Raw genomic sequence first — 26723 nt, 5'->3', positions numbered from 1 at the left:
CTATTGTGCCATGCAGCTGAAAGTGCGTATATCAATTACAGTCGCATTCAACAAGCCAAGACGTCATTGATGGAAATTAAGCGAGATAGCAAGATGCCGTCTCATAAGTAATGCCACTCGTCTTAGTAGCGAAAATCTCAGAGAGATTCATTTGGAGTTTTTTTTTTTTTTTTTTTCCACATCTCCAGTTCATGACAGGAGTAATCAAAGCAAGTGTAATGTATTTTCACAAGAAGCACGTAAGACACACGGTAATGCCACTAATGGCAAAGTAGCTCTTCGGCGCTCATCAGAATTTGGACATTTTCCAAAGTTTTTTAATTTCCCAGTGTAGCTATGATAACCAGTGCCTGAGTTTAGATCAGATTAGATTATGTGTTGTTTTTATGCACATGTTATGTTCTGTTATGTTTTATAGACACATTTCATCGACTTCCATGCTTTGCAACAGCCTCTCCACATGGCAGAACTCAACCAGAACCAAACGTAAAATCAATGTCCCAGTTATTTTAAAGCTTCAATCCTCAAATTGAGGTTTAACCTTGTGGGGACCAGCAAAAGGTCCCCACAAGGTGTGTTTCCAAGAATTGGTCCCCAGAAGTTTAACATCCAAGTGTAGCTATGATAACCAGCGCCAGATTTTAGATTAGATTAATGTCTCTAACCGGCTAATCTATTTCAAGATGGCGCATCAGTATGGAACGTCTACCCTAGTTCATAAATTACAAATTTTAAGATTTCAAGCCATCTGGATACTTGATTTTGATAGTGTTCGTGAACATTCATTAAAAAAATGATCTGATTTTTTTAACCATAAGTGAGCTTGTTCTTGATTTGTTTATAACGGCAAACGTCTGCATGTTTCTTCATTTACAGTATTACAGAGAAAGAAAGGAAATGGAAAGAAAAGACTTTCCAAATTGAAACATGTCTCGAAACTGACCAGACGCAAGCCAAGCTGCAGGACCAGTTTTCTGGGAAAAATCTTCCCGCACGCTTCAAACTTCTTCTGGAGGTCAATGCCAAGTCGGTCAATCACCATAAATCTGTACCTGGAACAGATGAAATGACAGTGTTCAAATATTATGTAAAAAAATCATTAATATTATTCTAACACACACACAAACAGTGTATCAAATATTATACATAGTATTCAAGTATTTGATACACTGCTTTGTAAGATGTTTTCCAACTTACAAGTCATTTAGATGTCTGTACTTTTTCTCAAAGCTACTCTTCAACTGTGAGTGACGGAATTTAAGACAAAATAAATCATAAATTTAAATTAATGATTTAAAATAAATTTTAAATCATTAATTTGCATTTTATCGCATGACATAAGTATTTGATCACCAATCAACCAGTAAGAATTCAGGATCTTATCGACGAGACTCACTTTACAAAGCCCTAATTTTCTCCACTCATTACCTGTGTTAAATGTACTTGTTTTAACTTCTAACTTAGCAAGACACTGTGCATGGATTAAAATCCCGCAGTTGAAGCTATATTGCCCTGAAGGCTCTTGAGAAGATCTGAATGGAGTAGTGGGCCAAAATCATTGCTGCAGTGTGTGCAAGTCTTGCTGATGTTACCGATCAAACACCAATTTCAAGCAATAAGGGGCAATTTGATCATTTTAAATTCATACAAAGTGAGTTTCTGTACTTTTGTTTTAGATTTTGTCACTCACAGTAGGAGAGTACCTTTGATAAAAATGCATTGTAAGACCTCATACATCAGCAGTGTATCAAATGCATGTCCATGTGTCTGCTTTAACCAGTGCTGTTTGTGACATGGAGCCATAATTTCCCAGTGGGAATTAACATCGTCTGTCGTGTCACATTACAAACAATGTAACACATATAGCCATGGCATTTCAGTTTAACTGATGTTGACTGATACCAGAGGTATCGTTGCGCATTATGTCATCTTGCACCATGGCTTTGCGTATTTACAAAGTAAATAAAATTGCCAATAAAAGATAAAGACTGAAACTATTCAAAATTTTATACTTATCTTACCGCATCCCTCCTTTCTCATGTAGACCTGAGCCCCAGTACCGTGGGACTCCTAGATTCTTAAGTTTCCGAGACTTTGTCCAGGTCTGAACTAAAAGGCCAGGGGAAAAAAAAAAGTGTTTGACAAAAGCATTAATCAGCTCAGACTTATAATAGATGGCCAACAGGATGACAGGGTCTCGGTGTCCCTACTTCCGGACGTGCACATCAGCACGACCCTGCACTGATGGAGTTGTTCAGCTGGGCGGCAGTAACTAGCTCAACTCAAATGTCTCTAAAATGCAAGACATGGTTATTAATTGCTTCCAGGGGTGAAATAATTCCTCAAATAATTAAAAAAAAAAAAAATCAAGGTATTTTTTTTTTAGACTGACTAACTGTCAGAACGGAAATCTGCATGCTCCACTTTAAATGTTACTCGCAGATGTACAATGAAGTAAGGATGCCGGATGAAAGGCCTTTGTTAAGTATGAGAGCATTTCCAACGTGAAAATAAACACGGTGACCTGTGTTTGTTGCAACAAAGCTGGCCTCATCATTATAACAGAACGTGTTCCATAATGCAGCACATGCAGGCATCCGGTGATGTAATAGAATGTGTTTTTCAAAAAAAAAAAAAAAAGCGAGCAGTGGAGGTGAAACAAGCTCAGCACATCAGTAGTGAGAGCACGAGCTCCTTTCACTCTGTATCCTACTGTGTGTCACTTGGTAGATAGCACCTCAAATGATGATGTGTTTCAGTCACATCAGTAAGGGGCAGAGTCACATAAGGCGCTGAAAAGTCTAGGCAATAATAGTTACAGGCAGAAATTATAAACCAGTTAGTAAGTGAAAACATAATGAAACCTTTCAGTCACCTTGTTAGTTAGTAGGAGCCTAAAATAAAAGTGAATTTTGTGTTTTCATGTATCAGACATCACCCCTGTTGACATTTGAACAAACCAGCAAGCCAAGACAATTGCTCTTGACCATTAACATATGAGAACATATGACCGTCTCCACCATCAGTGACTTATTTTGCACACATTTACATAAACTGAGCACAAAAGAGACAATGCTGCGTGCTGTTCTTCATGGTTAAAATTACCCACAAATCTGCTCTTCACGATGAATGAAACAAAGAATGAAAAAGCGCAATATCATGACATCACCTGTAGCATCAGACCCTGTGATGTTGGGAGCTGCTTCTTCATCCTCTATGATGACACAAACCATACAGCAGATATTTCGAATGCCTAAACCTGCGCTCAAAATATGTTTACACTTGTCTTATTCTTAGATTGATAGTCAATTTGCAATGTTAACGCTCACTCTTTTTTTTAAACATTTGACCACATTACAACAATGACGCAATAATATTGATAACCGTGATAATGTAATAATGATAACCGGTCACAAAAACCATGGCATCTAAGAAGACATAGTGTAGAGACCCTCGATCACTTGCAGATGGACCCTATTTGACCCCTTGGGAGTGAAAATGGGTTGTCAGTGACGGCACAGCTGTGATCACAGAGTTAGGTATAGTTTGTTTTGTTAAACTGAGACAAAAAAGTTTGTTTTTTTTTGGAACGTTAGAAGTACAGAGCATGCAATCCAAGTATGTGTATTCATTCAGTTGTACCCACATCATCCGAGAACAATCAAGGGCATCTGTGAATAGTCTAAGATATTTTAGCTGAATGTGTGAGGGACTTACTCTGATCAGGCTTAGCGACTCTCATGTAAAATTTGAGTTCCGAAAAAAGAGGTCCGTTTTCACTGGGCTCCTGGAGCAAAACAAAAAAAGGTAAGTTAGTGCCAGTAATCGATGCATAATTGAAGCCTGGCAATAACTGATAGCTATGACGCTTTTCTTCTGATCCTGAAGTGCCGATGTTTCATCTCAACTTATAACTTAGTTTTGCGTTCACTGTTGTCTGTGTTGTCTTACCAAATTATTTTTAAGGGAAACAAGTGTGTATATGTTTGTTGTTTGGGTGCAAGACTTTGTGTATGGCAAAAATAGTTTTTCAGTTAATTTAATTGCCAGTCTTGTTCATTTTCTGAAACAATTACGGATATCTGCTGTTTGTCGTATCGCACTATTGGAACGTACAGTGAACATACAGCTGACCAAACAGATTAGCCACAATGCTAATAACCATGCTAGTCATGTTAGTCAATGTAGTGAAAAACAATGACTGAAAAACAAAAGTTATAGTGGTTAGTCACACAATTAGTAGTCATTGTAGTGAAGAACAGTGTTTGGACCAGATTTGTAAGGCATTCTTTGTGTTTACTGCGGGTCTTAGGTGTGTTATCAAATATGGACTTATTTTGAGAAAACAAACGTGTAAGTGTCCGTTACTCACTTTATTGTGTTTATCATAGAATAGTGACAATATAGCCAGCAAAATGTTTTTTCGTTTTTTTTTTTTTTTTTTTTTTTTTTTTTTTTTTCGGTTCGCCTTCTCGCGGCTTCTCTGCGTCCATTCGGACAGATTTATTTCTTCATCCAAATATGTAAGTAATAACACAGATCTAGAAATCACAATTACATGCAGAAGACCTGAATAAAAATTTTGTGAAATGTGTGTCCATCAGAGGAGGAGCAGTTAACAAGCGAGATCGTGCTTTCCATTAGAATGGTTGGTAACATGCGAGATCATGCTTTCCATTAGAATGGTTGTGATGTGACTGTCACGGACAGCTTGCGACCAGCATTGTTTGTAGCCAAGACCCAGTTTTGCAGCCACGATATTCAGCTTCTAACTAGTAACGTAAGGAAGTGCTTTGCACTCACACCAGTCAACGCCAGCGTACTATTCACCCGTGCTACCAAAGTACATCCGCACCGCAGACCTGTTGGCTGTATTCAGACAATCATGCACTGGCCATGGTATTGCTTGCATCATCATAACATCCAATTTTGGCCGTGTTGTTTCAATAATCTTTAAATACGTAATTTAAAGCACCACTAGTTGATGGAGCATGATGAGTTTTGTTGTTCATCAAAGTGCAGCAATCTCCGTAGCAACACCCACTGGTCTGAGCGTGGAGTTTGGAAAGCTAAGCAAATTCCCAAAAGATAATTATCAATTTCATCGAGCAAGATGCCCAGCCATTTTGCCATTTTGTAGTCAAATGTATCATCATTTTGATTACAAATTCATATTCAATCCATGTGATTGTCATCGGTGATCTGCCCTCTGGCTGATCCGTGACTGCAGCAAAAATCCTGATCGGAGCATCCCAACTCAATATAAAATGTTGACGAAAGTAGCAAAAAAAAAAAAAAAAAAAAAAAAAAAAAAAAAAAACTTACCACTTTGATCACATACGGAGCATCAGACTTGACAGGCTTCTCAGAATTTTGGTCAGCTGAAACACAAAGAGAATGCAATACATAGGTATGAATAAATACCACTTAAGCAGCATTTAGTGTACAGCTGGGTAATATGCCCTAAATTTGATATAACAAAGTTTTGCCATAATATAATATTCAATATGACTTCATATTTATCTAATTTAACAATTGTATACAACACAACCAGAAGACAAACAAAAACATAAGATACGTTTAATTAACAATAACAAACATCAAGAAGTAACTTCCTCTTAAGAGATTTCAAAATATAATGCAAATACAAAAATACAAATTTGTGCATGTAAGCATGCTCCCCAAATCTTGCTGTTGCCCACATTTTCTCAGCTTGCGAGAAACTTTTTATAAATGACCAAGTCACAATGATCTACCCACCATAAAAATGAAAAAAAAAAAAAAAACCATTTAGAAGTAACATCCAACTTAGGACCGGGACCGCCAGATTGGACGCAAGTCGAATGCCATTCAAAACAGCTTTTGTTCATGTGTCATGAAGGCATCACAAATACTTTAAGGTACACACTTAATAGAGCAACCAATCAAAACATGTTCTATATATGCAGCGAATGTTTATTTTCAGACCCAGATCAAACAATAATCAGAGGCAATATATACCATAAATTCCTACAAGGATATGATGCTAATTGCTGTTAGCCAACAAAGCTAACTGAGGCAGAGGTACTCTGTTTCAGTGATCATTGATGTAGAAACACACTCCATCTTTGGTTCTACCGTTGAGCTCTGAAACTCGGTCCGCCTGGTGAAGATGGAATCACTCCAGATGAAGCGCAGTGTCCGGGGTGCGATTGCTCAACCACGTCTTTGTGAAACACAAAAAACAAGAGGAGGAAAAGTCGCTGATTCTTCTCAACATCAGCACCAGTTCATCCATCTTATTACTGAGCGATTATTCCAGGAAGCGGAGTGAAAGCGAACGAGCGCACTGGCACGTTCCTCCTCAGTCTCTTCTGCTCAGCCAAAAGGTGGACTAACTCCGAAACTGACACAAAAAACGCTGGGAGTAAGTCAGACGGAGTCATAGCCCTGATATTCATCAACTGATCCCTTGTGTAAGAACTTGCGGATACATCATCAAAACATAAAAATAACACACGATAATTCCAGGCCAGCTTTTGTCTGCGCCATCTTCAATTTATAATTCATAATTTCTTTAAATAATAATAAACCAATTTGATATTGGGATGATACATTAACTGAAACCAAGGCTGAAGGCTGAATTAATCGTGATTTTCCTCTTTTCAGTGGGTTGTATAACTGCAGTGAAATTAGTTTAAAGTTTTATACTAATAACAGGGCTAGGGATGGGCAATAACTTTTCGTACACAATATCCCGCCAAAAACAATTTCTGCGATGAGAATTCTGCATATCACGATAAATTTGATAAACACATGTCACACTCGCAGCATTGGACTTGCATACATGACCACAACGAGACCATGACGGCGCGCCGTGCTCTCCAGCTCCGCAGCGTTTGGCAGCCGACACTGGAGTGTGACAGTTGTGGAGAGTTTGGTGGACTTTGGTACACGATCGTATTTTTAAACACATTTTTAATAAAGCAAAGATTTGATGATGACACTGGTCGACTCTGACTCTCTGGATCAGTGTCCTAATAGTTTCCTGACACCATTGTCTGCGTTGGTTCATATCAACACATGCAGGATATAGGTATTAGCAGCGTCGTCCTCTTCCATGTCCCTGATTATGGTTCGCTGATCATGGACACATTTTCACAGGCAGAGCCAATGCTACAACCAGGCATCAGTTAGGGGCCATCAACAAATGCTAACGTGGTCAATGTATTAGTGAAATCTTAGGCAATGAAAAACAACCATTTTAGGGGAGAGAATTGTGAAAAGGAAGGAAGGAAGGAAGCATCTTGGAAATGTGTCCACTAAACCAAACTGTTAAGGGACATGATATACATTGTGGACAGCAGACAGACGGCTCAATTTAACCTCTGAATAAAACAGCATTAAACTAAATAAACAAAACAAAAGAGCAGTCTGTCAGACACAACCATTTTCTCATCTCCACACAACTGTTATAATTAAATATAAACAAATAATGATGTTCAAGACGAAGTCCACTAATGCGTATCTTGAAGCAGACTTTGCTTCCAGATATGTAGAACACTGAGATGGGAGTAATAGGGCATTTATTGTTATTTATTAAGCTAGACAAGCCCACTTCATTGTGATATAGATTAGGGGTCATATCACCCAGCACTACAATAGGCATATCATCTTCAAACTGCTGAAAAACACTGCAAAATCTCAGAAAAATAAAATCTAATTGAACCTAAGCTATTGTTTTGACAAAAAAAACAAACAAAAGGGGAACATGACATTATATATTATATATTATTACACACAGCAGATCTGATCTCTTTCTTTCAAACTGCATTTGACTCCAGTGGAACTGATCTAAAATATCCCAAAGTGTACTGTGTACCATCTTAAAATGCAAAAGACCACTTCTGGCAAGTTTGGTGTTATGTCCCCCAGTCTATGGGAAGGTGGACACAACATGATGTGCTCCATTCTCCTAACACTTGTCACGGTCACCAAGACCACATTTCATTTTGAGAGAAAACAAACACGCAAACAAACAAACAGCTTAATTGAAATTGTTTGGATTAACTTATGTTGGATACTTTTAGATAGTTAACAAACCAAGGCTCAACAAAACAGTTTACAAAAACTGAAACTGGATGGTAGACAGACTATTCACGGTACACAAATACCACACCAGCTGATTTGTTGGAAGTAGTTGGGGAAAAGAGAATGAGCAGAGCGCAGCACACACATATACATATATATATATACATATATATATATACATATATATATATATATATATATATATATATATATATATATATATATATATATATATATATATATATATATATATATATATATATATATTGTTTTAGCAATTTGGCTCCAGCAAATCAGCATCTTGCTACACCTAGACAGAATCACTCTTGCCTGTAGCCACACTTGTCACTCAGACATGGCAGAGACAAAACAGCATTTACAACAAAACCAACAAAAATGGGAACCAGCATCAAGACTAGTCATGTAAACAAACTCTGCAATGTTCTGAGCAGGTATTATGCCTCCACTATAATTAAGCATTCCATCAGACCAATGAAATTAAAGGTGTTTTATTGACATAAAGGAACTCAAACCATATCCTGTTTCCGCCCTGGCAACTCCTCTGCCTTTGCTTAGTCTTTGTGCTTCAAGTTTAAAAGTGTTGTCCAGTCTTGTAGAAAGCTTATTTGAAGGTGAAGGAGGTACAGAAGTAGCCATTCAATAGTTCCACTCCCAAAACAGAGTTACAGAATTCAACATTATTAATTAAAGTAAATCACACATCAATAAAATCAGATGTTCATCACGTAAGTACAAGCGAAAACACATTATGTTCAGTCACCTGAACACATAATTTGTGCACCTCAATTAATGACTTAAATTCTCCGTCACCAACTCCATTGGTGAACACCTCAGCGCTCAAGGAGTTTTGTGAAGTTGTTTTTTAACGTTGTTTGGCCAGACAGGAATCAGGAATCATTATTAGTGAGGAGCTGTGCTCCATACATCATTCCGGCATCTTGCGTAACAAACTTTGTCCTGAGAAAAAAGCTAGTGCTGACAAGCCATTAAAACTGTGCAATTATCTATGTTCATAAATGAACTAATCATTGGAATCACACCTAAAGATTTCAGAGAAAACCAAATTTATGATATTATTGTGGCATATAAAAATACAGATGAAAAAATAAAAAACAATTTTAAATGATGACTTCTACATTTTTTTGTTTCTTGGACAAACATGACATTACTGGCACATATTTCAGGGAATCTATGCATGTGCTGATCAGGGCTGAAGCAATTATTATTCAATTACTATATTAATTTTGGAACTCGACAGCAGAAAAAAAAAAAATAAATAAATGATTTTTTTCTCCCCTGAGTAATCGATTACTTAATTTAAAATTATCACAATCCACACTCTGCTTTTAATGCCATTCAACACACCAACATCACCTGCTCAACAGCTGAATGATGGTGGAGGTCAGCACAAAGGCAGAAGTGTGTAAAGTCAGAAACTGTCAAAAGTATGGGAACACTTTCGCCTGAATGTCAAGACGGATGACGTGCCTGGTGCAACAATGCTTGCCTCATCATCAGCACCTTCCTGCAGCAATTTGGATGCGGGCATCCAGGCTGGAGTCATGGACAGAAAACAATGGTAAACCGCTAACATTTCTGCCTAGCATAAGGCCTGTTTTTTGTTTAACAAGGTTGGATGTTGGGCTACTTCATTACAATGAGGGCTGTGTCCAGTGGCATAGTCTACTTTTTCACAGTGGCTATACTCCCATCTCAGAGCGATGCATGCTGGCAGAGCATCAATGTTACCGACTTCATAAGCACCATCAAACTCACTGATCCATGGCAGAGAGTGACAGCTTATGTCTTACCAACATGTCAGCTTATTGCTTATTATGCCCAATAATGAATAAAAATAAATAAAAAAAATCATTATAAATAATCAGAATTATCATTATTTTAGTAACTTAACAGTCATCAAACTTGGGCCATGAACAAAATAATGAAATATAAGTGGCTGCAGAAGGTGGACAACTACAGCCACTACATTTTTTTTTTCCAAATGTGTTTAGATTCAGGCATCTGAGGTGTACAATGCCTCCTGGCTTGAGTGGCAGATCAATGTTTTTTCACCCAGGTCAACACATATTTCCTCAGTTCAAATACTGATATTGGGGGGCCATTGATGCAGGTCATCGTTAAATGGCTCACATTGGACAACAACAGAACAATCTCGGGTCTTGTTAATAAGACTAAAGCCTCTTTCACACTTTGCAGTGATGAAAGTAATGGTCTGCATACAACATATGAGTGGTTGTAGGCCTTCAGGCTCACTGTCTGGGTGGTCAAGGAAATGTCTCATGCCATTTACTGCACTCTCTTCACAAAGATTGAATTGCCTGCACAGCTGTTTCACTTCTATCATGGACGGCGAGTTGTTTTTGTCAAGAATGCTGAGATCCTGAAGCATTATATCATGAAATGAAGCATCACTTCTCCAAGTTGTTTCTCACACTTCACTTCAAAAATATCCCAAAGCTTTAGCAGCCAGCACCTCTGACCACCTATGATTTCTCACCTGGAGTGTCTTTGAATGATACCAGCTCTCTGACTCTCACTTCAGGAGACTGTTTGCCATCAAAAGTGTAAGGGCCTGATCTGGTGAGACAGGTTCGCAAGTTCAGACAATACATCATACACGAGTCCAAGGTCACCCAGGAATTCCTTACTTTGTTTTAGTCTCGCCAGGCGCCTACAACTTTATCTCTTTTTGCTGTTTCGCATTTGGTCAGCATTTTCAAAGTGAGTATTGAGCACTTCGTCCGATCTTCACACAGCCTTTACAGAACGAAAGCTACTGCCATTGTGTGCTTAAAACTCTCCTAATTTTGAGCACTTCTGATCCTACTTCTTGTGCTGCAGCTTGAAGCTCCCATAATTTTTTATTGGACTGACTGCAGAGATTGTGGATCTTATCTATCATCACTTTGAAGTGGTTGACTACCTGAACCTCATCCACAGCATCGAACACAGCTAGTTCTAAATGGTGATTAATGCCGTGCCACCTTAACAAGTTAGGGTACCTTGGTGTCCTACTGCTAGGAAACACCAGAGTTGTTTCATAGCTCCCAATGGTTGTATGCATTAATATGAGTGAAGAAAGTGCTTGGTAATTATTGCCACTACTCCCGTCTTCCCGAAACATTCTGCCACTCCTCGTTTATTGTTGACACCTTCTGTCATGCTAGCATATTCCCAACACCTGCTCGGAAATGGCCGAGCAGTGACAGCTAAGAGCTAAGCGCTCTGAAAAGGCTTTGTAGAGGCACGCCCGGTCAGAACTTTGCCGGCTTTATTATTCATCATTAATCGACCCTGGACCCTGATTTCAAAACGTGTTTGTGAAATGATGTTGATACGCAACCTCATGCACTTTGACATATATGACAAACGCCGACCTTTCCCACTGGGTATACAGGGCATACCTGCGCATCACATACACTGCATCATTGGCTGCGTACCATTGCTCCCACTTACCCGTATCCCTTCATCTTACCCCTTTCCCTTTGTCCATCCCTTAGCCTAAAAAACAAGCATCAACAAGTATGGGTAAGGGACTTCCGGTGGCGCCGCATGGAGTAGACAGAGGTTAGAGCCCTCCAGTACTTTTTAAAATACTTCACTCCAATATCCACACAAACTTTGACCAACCACATTGACGACTATTTAACTTAAAATGACATCCAAGGGCAGTAGGTCTGCTCGGAAGGAAGACACAAGTGGCGAAGTAACAATGGAAGCAATCTCCGCACTTTTCGAACAACAGCGCGAGGCGCTTGCGGACGACTTTAGGGCGGCACTCGCTGTCCTCAAAACAATGTTCGACCAAGTCCAGACGACAGTAGAAGACCACGGTCAGCAGCTCTCGTTGTTGGAACTCGCCACGGATGATCTGAGTCAGCGCGTCAGCGACTTAGAAAGCACTTGCTCTGCTTTTAAAGAGGTCAACGCGAAGCTACAAGCTTAAGTCGTGGATTTGGAATGTCGGAGTCGACGTCAGAACGTACGCATCCTGGGTCTGGCAGAGTCCACCGAAAGTGGACGGGCTACGGAGTTTTTTCAGAAACTACTTGTTGAAGTTTTTGGACAAGAGACTCTCACACCAGCCCCGGAGGTGGATCGTGCGCATCGCCTCGGGACGCCCCGAGCCGTGTCGGAGCGTCAAATGGGACTGAGACAGACCATATTTTATATTTCAACACCAATACCCATCAATACATGCATCAAGTAAAGGGAGATGGATAGTCCACTAACTTTTTTTAAGCAGGAATGTCAAAGGGTTAAATCATCCTGTAAAGAGGAGGAGAGTGTTCTCACACATCAAACATTTGAAGTCCTCACTTGTTTTTCTACAAGAAACACACATATGAGGTTCTGATAATACACATCTTATGTCCAAATGGGCGGGCCAGCATTATCACTCAACCTTCCAGGCAAAGGCCAGAGGAGTTTCTATTTTGATAAGTCAGAGTACTTCATTTGAGCCGCATAATATAATTGCACGATGTAGGCTTTTTTGAGCGTCTTTTTTTCTTGCCTGCCAGATCTTACTGTTTATTCGGTGATACTAGGTGGTGACCTTAGCTGTTGGCTTGACCCTCACTTAGATAGATCTTCTCATAACCTTGCCACCGTGGGCAAATGTGCCTTATTCATCAAGACCTTTCTCTCCGATTATGGAGTTTCTGATGTATGGCATTCTCTCTATCCAACTAAAAAGGAATACTCTTTCTTCTCACATGTTCATGTTTATTCTCGAATTTACTATTTTCTTGTTGACAATCGGCTCATTAATTCTGTGGCGTCTTGTAACTACCATAGTATAGTGATATCAGACCATGGTCCTGTCACAATGTCAGTACACCCCATCTGGTTGTCCACAAATTAGAAAACACTGGCGATTTAATCCAACATTACTGTCTGACGATCATTTTAACGAGTTCCTGGAGACTCATATCAACATATTCTTTGAAACAAATGTCACACCTGAAATATCCAGCAGCACAATTTGGGACACCCTTAAAGCTTATCTTCGCGGGCAAATCATTTCTTATTCGGCGAGCATGAAAAATAAGACGCGAAAAGCACGTTCAGAAATAGAAAAACAAATAAAACTGATTGACCAGCGATATGCCCAAGACAAAAACTCAGAATTATACAAATCTCGTATCGAACTTCAAACAAAGTATGATCTTCTCACAACACACCCCATCGAAAAGCAACTATTGAAGCTAAAGAGTCTGTTCTACACACATGGGGAAACGTCTGGGAAACTCTTGGCAAATCAATTGAGACGTACAAATGTAAAACAGTTGATCTCAAAAATAAAAAAGGAGGATGGAACTATCACTTCAGATTACATGGAAATCAATGATACATTCAGACATTTTTATAGTCAACTCTACTCCTCAAATCTACTAAATAATGATACTTCTTTGCATAGTTTTCTGCATAACCTAAACATTCCTACTCTTTCAGCTGAAAACAAGAGCAGACTAGAGGAGCCTATAACTCAGGAGGAAATAACCACAGCAATTTCCACTCTGCAGTCAGGAAAATCTCCTGGTCCTGACGGTTTTCCAGCAGAATTCTTTAAGAAGTTCTGCACACTACTCGTTCCACAACTACATTTGGTACTGTCTGAGTCCTTTGATAATGGCAAATTACCAGCATCATTGTATGAGGCATTTATCACCCTCATTGCCAAAAAGGGCAAAGATCCAATTGAGTGCACCGCTTACAGGCCAATATCCCTGTTGAATGTTGATGTCAAGATACTAGCTAAGGTTCTGGTCCGTAGGTTGGAAAAAGTCCTACCCACAATTGTTGGTGAGGATCAAACAGGCTTCATTAAAAACCGCTATTCCTATTTTAATACCAGACGTCTTTTTAACATCCTGTATTCTCCTGCTGTACATGCGTCAGAGTGCGTGCTCTCCTTAGATGCAGAGAAAGCGTTCGATCATGTTGAATGGAAATACCTTTTTGTGATATTAGAGAAATTTGGTTTTGGAGGAAACTTTATTTCTAGGATTAAGATACTTTACTTGTGCCCAACTGCATCTATCTTAACTAATGGCCAACAGTCGGAACCCTGTTCAATTACAGCGGGGAACTCGACAGGGTTGCCCACTCAGCCCATTTTGATCTAGCTCTTGAACCATTAGCCATCGCCCTACGTAGCTGCAAAGACATATCAGGGATATGGAGGAATGGTGTTGAACACAAGGTCTCATTATATGCGGATGACCATTTCTACATTTCTGACCTAGATTGCTCTATTCAGCCCTTTATGTTACTACTCAGAAAATGTAGTCAATTTTCTGGTTATAAGTTAAACAAAAACAAAAGTGAGCTTCTTCCAATTAACGGTGATGAAATAATAAACAAAATTTCTAATCATCTGTTCCAACCATCGATGTCAGACATTGCATTTCAAGAATGGCACAGAAACGGTATCACGAAATTCAGAGATGTTTTCATAGCAAATCAATTTGCATCGTTTGAACAATTATCAGAAAAATTTGGTCTCGGAAAGGCACACTTTTACAGATTCCTGCAAGTCAGACATTTTATTAAATCGAAGATCCCGAGTTTCCCCATATCATCAGATGACAATTAATAAACTCTCAACTGACGTAGGTAAAGGGAAGGAAGGGATATGGTTTTGATGTTTATTTTTACTGTTGTTGTTGCTTTTTATTTAATTTTTTTTATACACTTGACTTGTATGTATATGTGTATATATATATATATATATATATATATATATATATATATATATATATATATATATATATATATATATATATATATATGTATGTTTTCATTTACTTGAATGTGTCTATGTTTTCTAAAATCTATAAAAAATATTTGAAACAAGTATGGGTAAAATATTTCACTAGGAAATGGGACACCCCTTGACTCTTGCTACGTCATCAACCGCTGCTGCCATAATGAAAATCAATATTCAACTGATGTTATGAATAAATGTCATACAGTAACTTGAATTGTTTATTATTTTTGGGGTTCCATATTTACATTTAACACAATTTAAGATAAAACAGTATAAAATGTGTATTAATACAAACTTAACACAACTAGTTTAAAAATGTAGATTACATATTAGAACTTACCATATACAAAGATTAGTGCAAACGTTAACACATAAATGAGGTACACAGGCTATAGCAACTCAACTGTAAACAAGAAAGCAAAAATTGTAAACAAAACTGACGTTCAAAAAAATAAATAAGTAGCCTAAATATATCTCCTCCAACATCTTTTCAGGTAACTGTTAAAATCTCAGCATCTTTGCCTCACTCTACTTATGGTGGTTTTGTTCTTTTTTCGATGCAACCATGAGGAAATCCAAAACAGGCCTTGATTTTTATCCTTTTCATGCTGGGGGGAGAAGCTGTGACAGTGTTGACACTTCAGCTCCTTATGCACTGGCCTCAGAAAGGCCAGGTGAGTTTGGTGCAGGTGTGTTGGGCTGAACAATTTCCTAAACAACAGAGACACATGAAATTACAATACAATATTTGTATTAATGCAAGGCCGCTGAGATTTAGCAACACGCCCAAGAAATAAGCATTTAATTCCACTAGATGAGCAGCCTTTTATAGGAGTCATTTAGAGACGGAGACCCGTTTTGGAGATGGGTATATATATATATATATATATATATATGTATATATATATATATATATATATATATATATATATATAAGAGGAATGTGAATATACTTTGTTGAACTAAAGGCTAATGTCCAAAGCAGTTTTGCTGTGTGTTTACCTCGGGAGTTCCAGCTGGGATGCCGGGGTCACACGTTCTTCAGTTTAATGAGTTGAGGAAAAAGTCTGCGTTGTGGACTTAACAAGCTGAAAGTAAAATAACATTAGCCAAACTGGCATAGTTGCACTTGTTCAAAATTGCTCCCCCAGGGATGAAGACTGGGTGGTTAAGTATAAACTTCCCCGTGTTGCAAACAAGGTCGCAATAACTTCTGGTATAACTTTAGCTACTTGGTATAAAACTATGCCCGAACATTTGTGCTAGCATGCTCGCTGTCATATAAGACACCTACTACTACTACTACAATTGTATAAAACGATCTACAACGCTACACATGCAACAATGTTCATGAGTATTTATTCTTTCTTATTTTTCATCAAATCACCACAGACATGGAGTGGATACACTTCCCATACAACACCACCATGTGATCCTGAGCAACCTGCTGAGGGAACAAATAGCATTCAAAGTATGATAATCAATGATTTGCGCCCGCTTCCTCACAATCATTTAGGTAAATACTTGGTTATTTAATTTTTTTTTTTTTTTGTGGCAAAATAAAACAATTGGAAAAAGGATACCACTGTCATTCATTAATAAGTAAAATGTCTTTTTTGTTTGATTTTGTAGCTGTAATATAATGCATATTTATCCTACTAATTGATAAAGCAACAGGAAATATTCAGTAGAATACTTGAGAATTACTGAATCATTTGACAGGTGCAGCACTACAATAAATTTTAGTTGCCATAGCGGACAGGCAGTATACAGGATCAGACAGAAAGCTATGCAGACAGAGCTAAGGGTGATCACGTATACACATACGCCAAGTCTAGAATGTGGATTTTAGTTTCTAGATTCTCAATTTTAATTAACATAAAATGCTTTGGATCAATGGGCTAAGAGCCAAGGGCTCTACATTTGGATAAACCAGAGATTTAGGACACAAGCTTCAGATCTCCTCAGTGAGACACACATCTGATAAGTACAGTATATATTTCCCATGATGTGACTTTAAGTCCTTGCAATCGGTTGACGTCTGCAGTGGTGACCTTTGTAATAGTTCATGAACATTTAAACAGACTTTTACAGAACGAAAATGAAATAAATCCATAAATTGGCTGCCACGGCTGGCAATAGCCAGCTCCAATAGTTTAAAAAGCCAGCTCTTCTCTGCACGATACATCATGTATATATATGTTTTTGTGCTATTTCAACAAAAGTCCAAGAACCAATCTAGAGGAAAGGGAACTCTCTTCCAATTTGCGCAAGGTTTAAAATTACACCTGATTTCACTTGAGGTCAGGAAGAATGAAAAAGAAATATTCACTTTGAGTAAAGTTGACACATGCCAAGGAACATGCTGGTGGAGAGAGTTTTTCTGTTTTTGTTTGCCGTGAACGTCACCCATCTACTGTGTCGGACACAGCGGATCCATGGCGGCGTTGTTTACACTCTGGCTCAACTGACTGAACTGTGGTAAAACACTGCTATCATGACCAGAGATCCTGATATTCCGAAGGAGATCTGGAGGAGGTCACATCGAGGTTGCAGAGGAAAGAAGAACCAGTGGAGAAGGGAAACGAGGATGAGACAACGGAGGCTTACGGAGAACACGGAAACATGGCTGCACCAGGATATTCCTGATGACGTTTCCATCGGTTGCTTCATGACTGGACCGGCAGGAACAGCACTGAGAGCGGTAAGCGGAAAGGAGGGGGGCTTGGCGTTCTCGTCAACAACCGGTGGTGTAACCCTGCGCACATCACCGTCAAGCAGATATGTAGCCCGGCCACTGAACTGTTTGCTGTTGGTCTGCGCCCATATTATCTGCCACACGAGTTTTCCCATGTGGTCATCACTGCGGTTTATATTCCTCTCTCCGCCAACGCGACATCAGCGAGTGACGCCCTTCTCACCATGATAGGCCGGCTACAGAGTGCAGAGTGCATTTATTGCTGTCTCGGGTGACTTCAATCATGTCGCCATGGACAGGATTTTGCCCAACTTTGTGCAATATGTGACCTGTCTAATGTGAAGGATGCATACAGGTCATCTCCCCTCCCCCCACTTGGCAGCTCAGACCACAACCTGGTGCACCTCACCCACTCCGATGCGCCCTTGGTCAAGAGCCAGCCTGCAACCACCAGGACAGTGAGGAGGTGGACGGAGGAGGCACTGTGTGAGCCGAATGAAGGGGCCCTGGACAGACTCATGGAGTGCATTACTGGCTGCATAAACATTTGTGTGGATTCCATCGTCCCAGCTGGAGACTGTCAAATGCTACCCAAACAATAAGCCATGGGTAACAAAGGACATCAAAACCATTCTGAATGAGAAGAAAAAGGCTTTTAGGGATGGCAATGGGTGGAGGTGAGAGGGATCGAACATCACCTGAAGATGAAGACTGGAGAGGCTAAGGAGGAGTACTAGAAAAAGCTGGAGGGGAAACAGCAAAACAACATCAAAGAAGTCCGGAGAGGGATGAGGACCATCGCTGGTCTTGGGCCATCCGACAACAGGGGAGCTGGGGGCAGTGTGGAGCAGGCAAACAAACAAAATCAGTTCTGGAGTTCTGGTTGGAAAAAAAAGCAATATCCTTCCGGATAAATAAAGTGTTTCTGATTCTGAAGTGGTCAAGGGACTCAAGCCATTGAAAGAGGCAGCATTGGTGATGTCAGAAGAAAGCATGCCAAAGCTGTCTGCTCTCATCATGAGAGCAAAAGAAACCCATGAAAACACATCAGTATAAAAGAACATTAAGGCAGCAATAGCCCAACATCTGATAAACAGATAAACTGACTTGGAAACCAATGATGTTTTCAAGGCTGAGAGACGCTGTAGCAGCTGCTATGTAAAACAAACCAAATGTAAGTCCATAAATGAAAAAATCTTAATAGGTTGTTTTCAACAGATCTGGATTGTAAATACTAATGCCATTTGAAGGAAATGAGCAAATTAAAGGATGAATGCTTTTTTAGTTTAAATAGTTGCACTTGATGTCCAAAACTGTTTAAGTACGATAAAATAAATCTTGGAATCTTTTACAGTTTACAGTCATTTCTCACAAGCTTTCCAGTAGTATATGAGTATAAGTATGCAATATGATGAAATTTGATGAGGAAGATGTCGGAATGTGTTTGTTGAGATGTTTACAGGTTTGCATGCATAAGACATCTCTGTTCATTCCTGTTGGATTTTGAAAGAAACATCTGTGTCTAACAATAAACTTTTTTTACGCACATAACATTGTAAGCTTTCTGTATTGTGATTTTTTTTGCTCCCCTAATGATTGCTCTTGTAAAAAAAAAAAATTACAATACATTGCCATTCATACAAAATCTCAATATTGCAATCACGATAAATTGTATCACCACACCTGTATAGAGATTTGTGTCATATCAGCAGGTTCCTACCTACTACACACCCATAGTACTGATATTTGGGCACAACCCTACCTGATTGACTTAGTATTATTTGTAATTGTTATTTGTTAATAGTGCAACTAAATACATTGCATAGTTTTTGTTCTAGGGCCTCAGCCAAATTTTAAATGCTTGGCCAAATACGAATAATAGGGACAATCAAATGTGGTTGTTATGTTTTTTTAGGTATTTTTTATGGGATTTTTTAAATATTGTGTAGCATACTTTTTTATACATGTTTGTATCTGTCATAATTCTGGGTTTGTCTGTATGTTTTGATAACTTGTATGTACACTGTGCATACAGTATGTGGTAGTAAGTAAAGGCGTTTACTTGGGTTGAGTCATTTGAAATCGCTGAGGGGAGGAAAAAAAAGACGTATGCTATACAGCTGGCTTCAGTCGCTTTGGAACCGGAAAAGAAAGGGCTTGAGCCACTTTGGAGCTGAAGGAAAGAGCTATAAATCTTAATATGCAATGCGCAGTGATTTACATGTCATATAATTACTTGGTTAATTATCACTGACAAGTCAACTAGCAAAATAATCGTTTGGGGGAACCTTAGTAGTGGCAGAGTTGAAGACGCTAAGGTTTTTTCAAGAAGTAATGCCACTAAATTACAGGTAAAAGTGGGACAGAGTAGCATAAATGAGGATTGTTCACTGCTCTTCTTCAATCCCTGTGAAATGTCAGGAATGTTGTCTGCACAGTATGTAAATAACATATCAATTATGGCTGCAATAAACGTTTATTTAAGAATGAATACAAGGTTGATCATTCTTAAGATTAATCAATGGAAAAATAAAAAATATAAATAAATAAAAACATTTTTCAAACGTTGCATTCAGTGTCAGAAATGATTGCAAAGAAATCGGTTTATAGACCTCACAAAGCACATTGACAAGTAGCACCATGAATCTTTGAGCTGTTAAAAGGTAATAATTTAAAAAAGCTAAAATAAAACACAAAAATATATATAAGTTGTTATTTTTCAAATACATAAACTTTTTAACAACCTGTACAGAAATATCTATATTTAAGGACAGAACAATCAATCATTTGTTTTACAGAGAGACACAGAGAATTAAAATCAGAAAATTATATTTTATTAATATCAGGATTTTGGTTCATTTGTCTCTCACTCACTCAGTAAACATCACAAGTTCACAAGAACAGATCTTGATGCAGCATTCGGGGTCAGAACTATAATATTTGCATGTTGGAGATGTTTAAGATATAAATGAACATTTAAAAGGGAAAAGAAATGTGTCCAAGAACTTGGGCTTAAACGATTAGTTGATGTCATCCATAATGTTGACAACAAAAATTTGTCGGCATTAAATGTGTGTCAATATGTCGCGTTGCTGTTTGTGTAAACACACACAGGCCATGGGACAGACATCGACAACTGGCTGTTATTCAATAGCAGTGAGAAATTATCAGATACTCTGGAATCAAGATATGTTAATTTCTGTTCCTCACTGAGGTCCAATTCCAACTTGCTGCACAGCCCGGCTCCATGTCACCACCTTTGGCTGACCGCAGCAGCCACAGTCACTGAGGACTACGCCACACACCCTCAAGCTAAAAGCTTGCATGTCGGACACCACGGAGCTATTTGTTGTTGTAATAGGATATTGATTTGTTTTGAATGAACAACGTCAGATCTGACTACACTGATTTTTTTTTTTTTTAACAGTGATGTAGAGAAATGTCCTCTGCCTGTCTCCTCGGAAAGTATGCGTAGTGTCCTGCACCAATAATGACAACCAGAACTGAACTAGGGAGCTACACTGAACACATCGTTAGCTTATTATTCAATTAATACCTTATGAGCATGTGGATCAGACGTATTACAGAGGCATGAAAAAGTATCTGAACGTTTTGGAATTTGTCACATTTCTGCATTAAAATCACCATCAAATGTGATCTGATCTTCAACCAGATGCTTCCTGTAGCTGCAGATCAGTCTGGCACATCGATGAGGACTAATCTTAGACCATTCTTCTTTACAAAACTGCTGTAGTTCAGTCAGATTCCTGGGATGTCTGGCATTAATCGCTGTCATGCCACAGCATCTCAATGGGGTTCAAGTCTGGACTTTGACTTGGCCAGTGCAGAACGTGCATTTTGTTCTTCTGAAACAATTCTGAAGTTGATTTACTTCTGTGTTTTGGATCACTGTCTTGCAGCATCCATCCTCTTTTTATCTTCAACTGTCTGACAACTGACGGCCTCAGGTTTTCCTGCAAAACATCCTGATAAACCTTTGAATTCATTTTTCCATTAATGATTGCAAGTTGTCCAGGCCCTGAGGTAGCACAACAGCCCCAAACCATGATGCACCCTCCACCATGCTTCATGGTGGGGGTGAGGTGTTTATGTTGGTGAGTTGTTCCATTTTTCATCCACACATGTCGTTGTGTGTTCGTCCCAAACAATTCCACTTTGGTTTCATCTGTCCACAAAATATTTTGCCAAAACTTCTGTGGAGTGTCCAAGTAACTTTTTGCGAACATTAAACAAACAACAATGTTTTTATTGACAACAGTGGCTTCCTCCGTGGAGTCCTCCCATGAACATCATCCTTGGCCATTGTTTTACATATAGTTGATATGAGCACAGAGACATTGAACTGTGCCTGTGATTTCCATAAGTCTTTAGCAGACACTCTCGGGTTCTTTTCTACCACTCTGAGTATTCTGCGCTGAACTCTTGGCGTCATCTTTGGTGGACGGCCACTCCTTGGGAGAGAAGCAACAGTGCCAGACTCTCTCCATTTGTAGACAATTTCTCTGACTGTCGATTGATGAACATCCAGACTTTAAGAGATGTCATTGTTTGCATGCTATCCTCATTAAAATATGAAAACCTATAACTGTTTGGGTTGTTTTAGTTAAAGCAGACACTGTTTTTTCATCATTTGACAAAGATCAGATCACATTTGATGGTGATTTTATGCAGAAATGTGATAAATTCCAAAAGGTTCCGATACTTTTCATAACACTGTATACGAGATACATATATGAACATTGATGATTTTAAATTGTTCTCAAGGACCAATAAAGACCTCAGTTTTAAAGAACTGGAGCTCGCAGTCAACTGTTTCATGGTTCATGCTTCACAGGGTTAACATGTTCCTAGATTATGTGTCATTATTTTAATATACTTGTTGAAAAATGTATGGCGTTGGAGCATCGCAGTGAAATGGTTTCACAGTGGAGATGATTTGAATTTAACACATAAATTCAAAATAGGTCCAAAATGGTAATTGCAATTAGTCAACATATCAAACAAAATTATCATTAATTGCAGCCCTCTGGAGTACAACTTAAACCGCCATATGGTTGCATATTAGAGATGCACCAAATTGATAATTTGTGAAGCTGAATAATATTTGAAATGCTTGGCTGAATAAGGAATACAGAATATCCATTGTGGTTACATTTTTTACTGTTTTAGTTTGGGGTTTTTTTAATGCTGCATATATAGTCAAGAAGATATTTACAAATATGTTTTTCAAAGAAAGGTAATGTTTAGATGATAAAATATCTTTTTAAACATTTTTTTATGTTTCAGACTTTGACTTTTTATTAATTTTACAAACAACACAAATTTCTATTATATAATAGGCTTATAATGTAAACAGAAGGCTACAGATAGTTTGGTTGCACACTTATTGTAAACTGCAATTCTATTCTGACTCTGAACAGATCCGAAAACTTCAACACTGTACACAGACTTAGAATCACGCTTTAGCACTGAAGCGCCACCATGATGGCGGTCAGAACCGCCCGCTCGTGATCCCACAACACAGATGCGCAGATGCAAGCGCCGAGCTCACAGAGCAATCCCCACATCGGTGCATGTCCTGCTTTATGACAATTGCGTAACCAATGCATGAACTGTGTCGACCAGGCAAAAATGTGCCAAACTGTGTTCATAAGGAAGAACCGCTGTCTGCAAGATGCAAGTGCTGGAACAATGTAATATTTATTTATCTAATAATTCCCTTGGAGCTGTCTGCCGTGTAGGACATTTTGATTTCCTATCGGAGAATAATGTATTTATTTCCAATGTCCTTTTACCCCGTTTGTCTCAGATTTTCCACTTGTCTTGTGAGAAATACAACAGACTAGGGATGGTCGATTATGGCAAAAATGATCTCGATTATTTTGATTCATATCATAATCTCGATTATTTAACGATTTTATGTTTTGCAGTCATTGAAGTTTCAAACGTTATTGAACAATGATCTACAATAAAACAATGTGTAAAATGTAAACAATCAGTTAACAGTTATATTTAACCTTCATCATGTAGGTTACATGTTTCTCTCCAGAAACTCCTATCTGTAATGTCTGGGTTTGGAGAACAGTGGAGACGAGAATATATTTATTGAGCTGGCACTGGACTGGGATGCACAGATTTTTGGTCGGTTCTGATGTTGTAAGAAGTGATTTGACATTCCAAAGTTTTTGTTCCTATGCATTTATCTACTTCCAAATAATCATTGCTTTTCATTGATTTTCTCCAACAAGCAGCTATCACTGCTGTTGTGACTCAGAACGTTCGCTGAGCATCTGCTCTGTTGAGGTTCTGACGCTGAATACCATGCCGCCGTTGTACCGAGTCGGGAGCTAACAGTGGCTAATATTCTCTCTCGTTGACAGGCAGAGCCTCGCGCTGCTCTGCGTAGCGGGCTCACTGTGCCTTCCGGCCGAGGCGTGGTGCAGCGTTCGGCTGCATCAGGACAGAATGAGAGAAGTTTGGGAGATGTGTGTGTGCTCCCGTTTGTCACCTGCTGCCTGGGCAGTGAACTGGGGAGATGGTGCTGTCACAGGAACGTGGAGGCTTGTGTCTTAAAAAACACTTCCTGTTACATTTTGTTGTTTGTTTGGCCGAATATATTTGGCCACCGAATGTTGGGTGCATCCGTAATGTGTTTATATGTCCAACACTACGGTCCGCTGACATCATCGGCTCTTCCGCATGAACAAGCCAGACATCAGGGCAGGAGTTGTACTATTTCAATCGCAGTATACACGTCATTAATCAATAAAACTGTGTTACTGAAACAACACTATTGCAACAACCACTGTGTGGCATTTGAGCAAACATGCGTGGCAAGACAATGACTATTTGGTGATCGCCTCCTGTCCCTAACGACGCATGGCACACATTTCAGAACATAATCAACACGCATTAAGGACACTTTTCAGTTGTTATTGGCAGCCAGGTCGCCACGTCTCTGCAGTGGTCTTTGATCAGCCTCTGCACCGCACAGAACACAACTTTCTGCGCAGCACAACAATCGTGCAACACAATAAACTGATGACCAAATTTGTTGCCAACACTTTAAATCATCTATTTTTACCATTTTTCATAGCATGGGGAGGTGTGGGTCATACAAATGTCAAAGGTGATTACAATGTCATTTCGCAGTTCACGGTCATTTCAATAAACATTCATTCAAAACATTTAATTGTGAGTATTTGAACATCTTACCTAGATATAAGAGGCCAAATCCACCCTGACCAACTGGAGCACCGAGCTTCCACTGCTTCTTCGCCATATCAGTGAGCACTTCCCCAATAGGGAATTCTTCCGCGAGCTTCCTTTTAACCGGAGCTTTGCTCTTCGTCGCAGTCTTAGCTTTAGGAGGCATCTGAAAGCCGATGTGTCCCCAGAAGGACGTAGAATATACTGTAATCATAAAACACAAGATGACATGAATATGGGAACATTACATATTGACATTACATCACTGTCACTTTACACACACACACACACACACACACACACACTCAAGTACATTTATAATGCCAAAGACATTCATCATGTCAGCAAGTGTTTGCATGTTATGTCGTTAGAAATAATACATTTGACACTAGAGTATACAAAGCTAATAACTGAGTGTCTTCAGTAAACGACGCCACTTAAATGGACAAGCTTTCATCAACCACTCTTTGTTAGCATAGTAGCCATTGTCATTGTCCAGAACAACAGAGTAACTTATTCATGTCGACTGTTGATGATCGATAATAGCCACTGCAAAGCGGACCCCACACCGTTTTCGAGCTGTTCTGACTCACTCGCCGACTTATATGGTAATTTACAGGTCACTTATAGCCTCACATTAGCCTCCAGGCGCGCTTCAAACACGTCGAAGAGGCTGACTAACATTACCGAAACAAACAAACACACATATGTATGTATATATATATATATATACATGTATATGTAGTGTCGCCAAGTAGTTTCGTTGTTTGACGGCAGATAACTACAAGTCTTGTCTTACGTGCAGACGATCTGGACTTGAGCAGCAAACTTCCCGCAAATAGTGTTTACCGGATGTGACGTAACGATAGCGGAAAAAGTATTGCACATTTTTCTTTCTGTATAAAATATTTCCTGTGGTGCGCTTTATTACCAAAGTGAAGCCCGCACCAAAACGAAACAAAAAAACGAGTATTACAACAACGCCACAGCGATGCCAATTTCAAATTAAAAGACACTGAACTATACCGTATGTTTTTTGCTGAAAATTGATGTGTACATATTTATAATTATATTTTATTGAATCGCTTAGGTTGACTACTATGCCACTGGTCTAGACTCGAACTAGATCATCTGTGGAACTCATTCTCATGTGTTATTTCAAAGTAAAAGCCTTTTGAAAAGTATGCCTATGGAATGTGGATATGTATATATTTATAATAATATTTTGGAGTTCGTGGAAGTTACCCAGAAAGTTTGAACTCAATCTCGTGTGGTATTTCAAAGTAAAGGCCTTTTGAAAATTATGCCTATAGGATTTGGTTCGTTTGGTTGACCATGATGCAACTGCAGTAGACTCAAACTAGAGCATCTCTGAAAGTCACCCAGGAAGTTTGAGCTCAATGTCATGAGTCATTTCAAAGTAAAAGCCGTTTGAAAATGTATTTATTGAAAATGTATGTATTTATATTTATAATGTTTTTTTTGTTGTTGTTGAGAATGCCTTAGATGACCACCATGTCACTGTTCTAGACTCAAACAAGAACACCCCTCAAGTCACCCAGGAAGTTTGATGTCACAGGCCCCCTCCATCTTGTCTTATTGTTATGGTCAACTTCCTGCTCCCGCTTTCTTCTACTCCTCTCTTCCAGGATTGGTGGGTGTCTTCCCACCAAACAAGCTCCACAGCCACACACACACCTGATCTCAATCCACTAATTACAAACTCACTCAACCTGGTCTCAAGGCAATTCGTTCATGTGGTCACGAATGTTGAATCTATTGAATCGTGCATGGGGTCACGAAAAACGGCTTTTTTAGGTGCTGAGGACCACAAAAAAAATGAATGGGGCTCCCGTTGCGGCTCATTCATAGGCTATAACGTCGTACTGCTGCAATTTATTTGAGCTT

At 39.0% G+C, this 26723-nt stretch overlaps 1 protein-coding gene across 1 annotated transcript in view; it reads right to left on the bottom strand.

Moving 5' to 3' along the window:
* The window catches only part of vrk1 (VRK serine/threonine kinase 1), a 39934-nt gene extending 14275 nt beyond the window's left edge, over window positions 1–25659 (bottom strand). Inside the window, exons 1-6 of the mRNA XM_053845299.1 lie at window positions 25615–25659; window positions 24822–25019; window positions 5326–5381; window positions 3718–3787; window positions 2022–2109; window positions 944–1052 (exon numbers count right to left, since the gene is read on the bottom strand). Coding sequence (XP_053701274.1) covers window positions 944–1052; window positions 2022–2109; window positions 3718–3787; window positions 5326–5381; window positions 24822–24981 — 483 coding nt within the window. The 5' untranslated portion in view covers window positions 24982–25019; window positions 25615–25659. The remainder of the gene's footprint in view (window positions 1–943; window positions 1053–2021; window positions 2110–3717; window positions 3788–5325; window positions 5382–24821; window positions 25020–25614) is intronic.
* Window positions 25660–26723: the final 1064 nt, after the last annotated feature.

This window comes from Synchiropus splendidus, chromosome 16 (assembly GCF_027744825.2).
Source record: "Synchiropus splendidus isolate RoL2022-P1 chromosome 16, RoL_Sspl_1.0, whole genome shotgun sequence".
Lineage (NCBI taxonomy): Eukaryota > Metazoa > Chordata > Actinopteri > Syngnathiformes > Callionymidae > Synchiropus > Synchiropus splendidus.
Note: the sequence above shows the minus strand (reverse complement) of the source record. Positions and strands in the feature narration are given on the sequence as shown.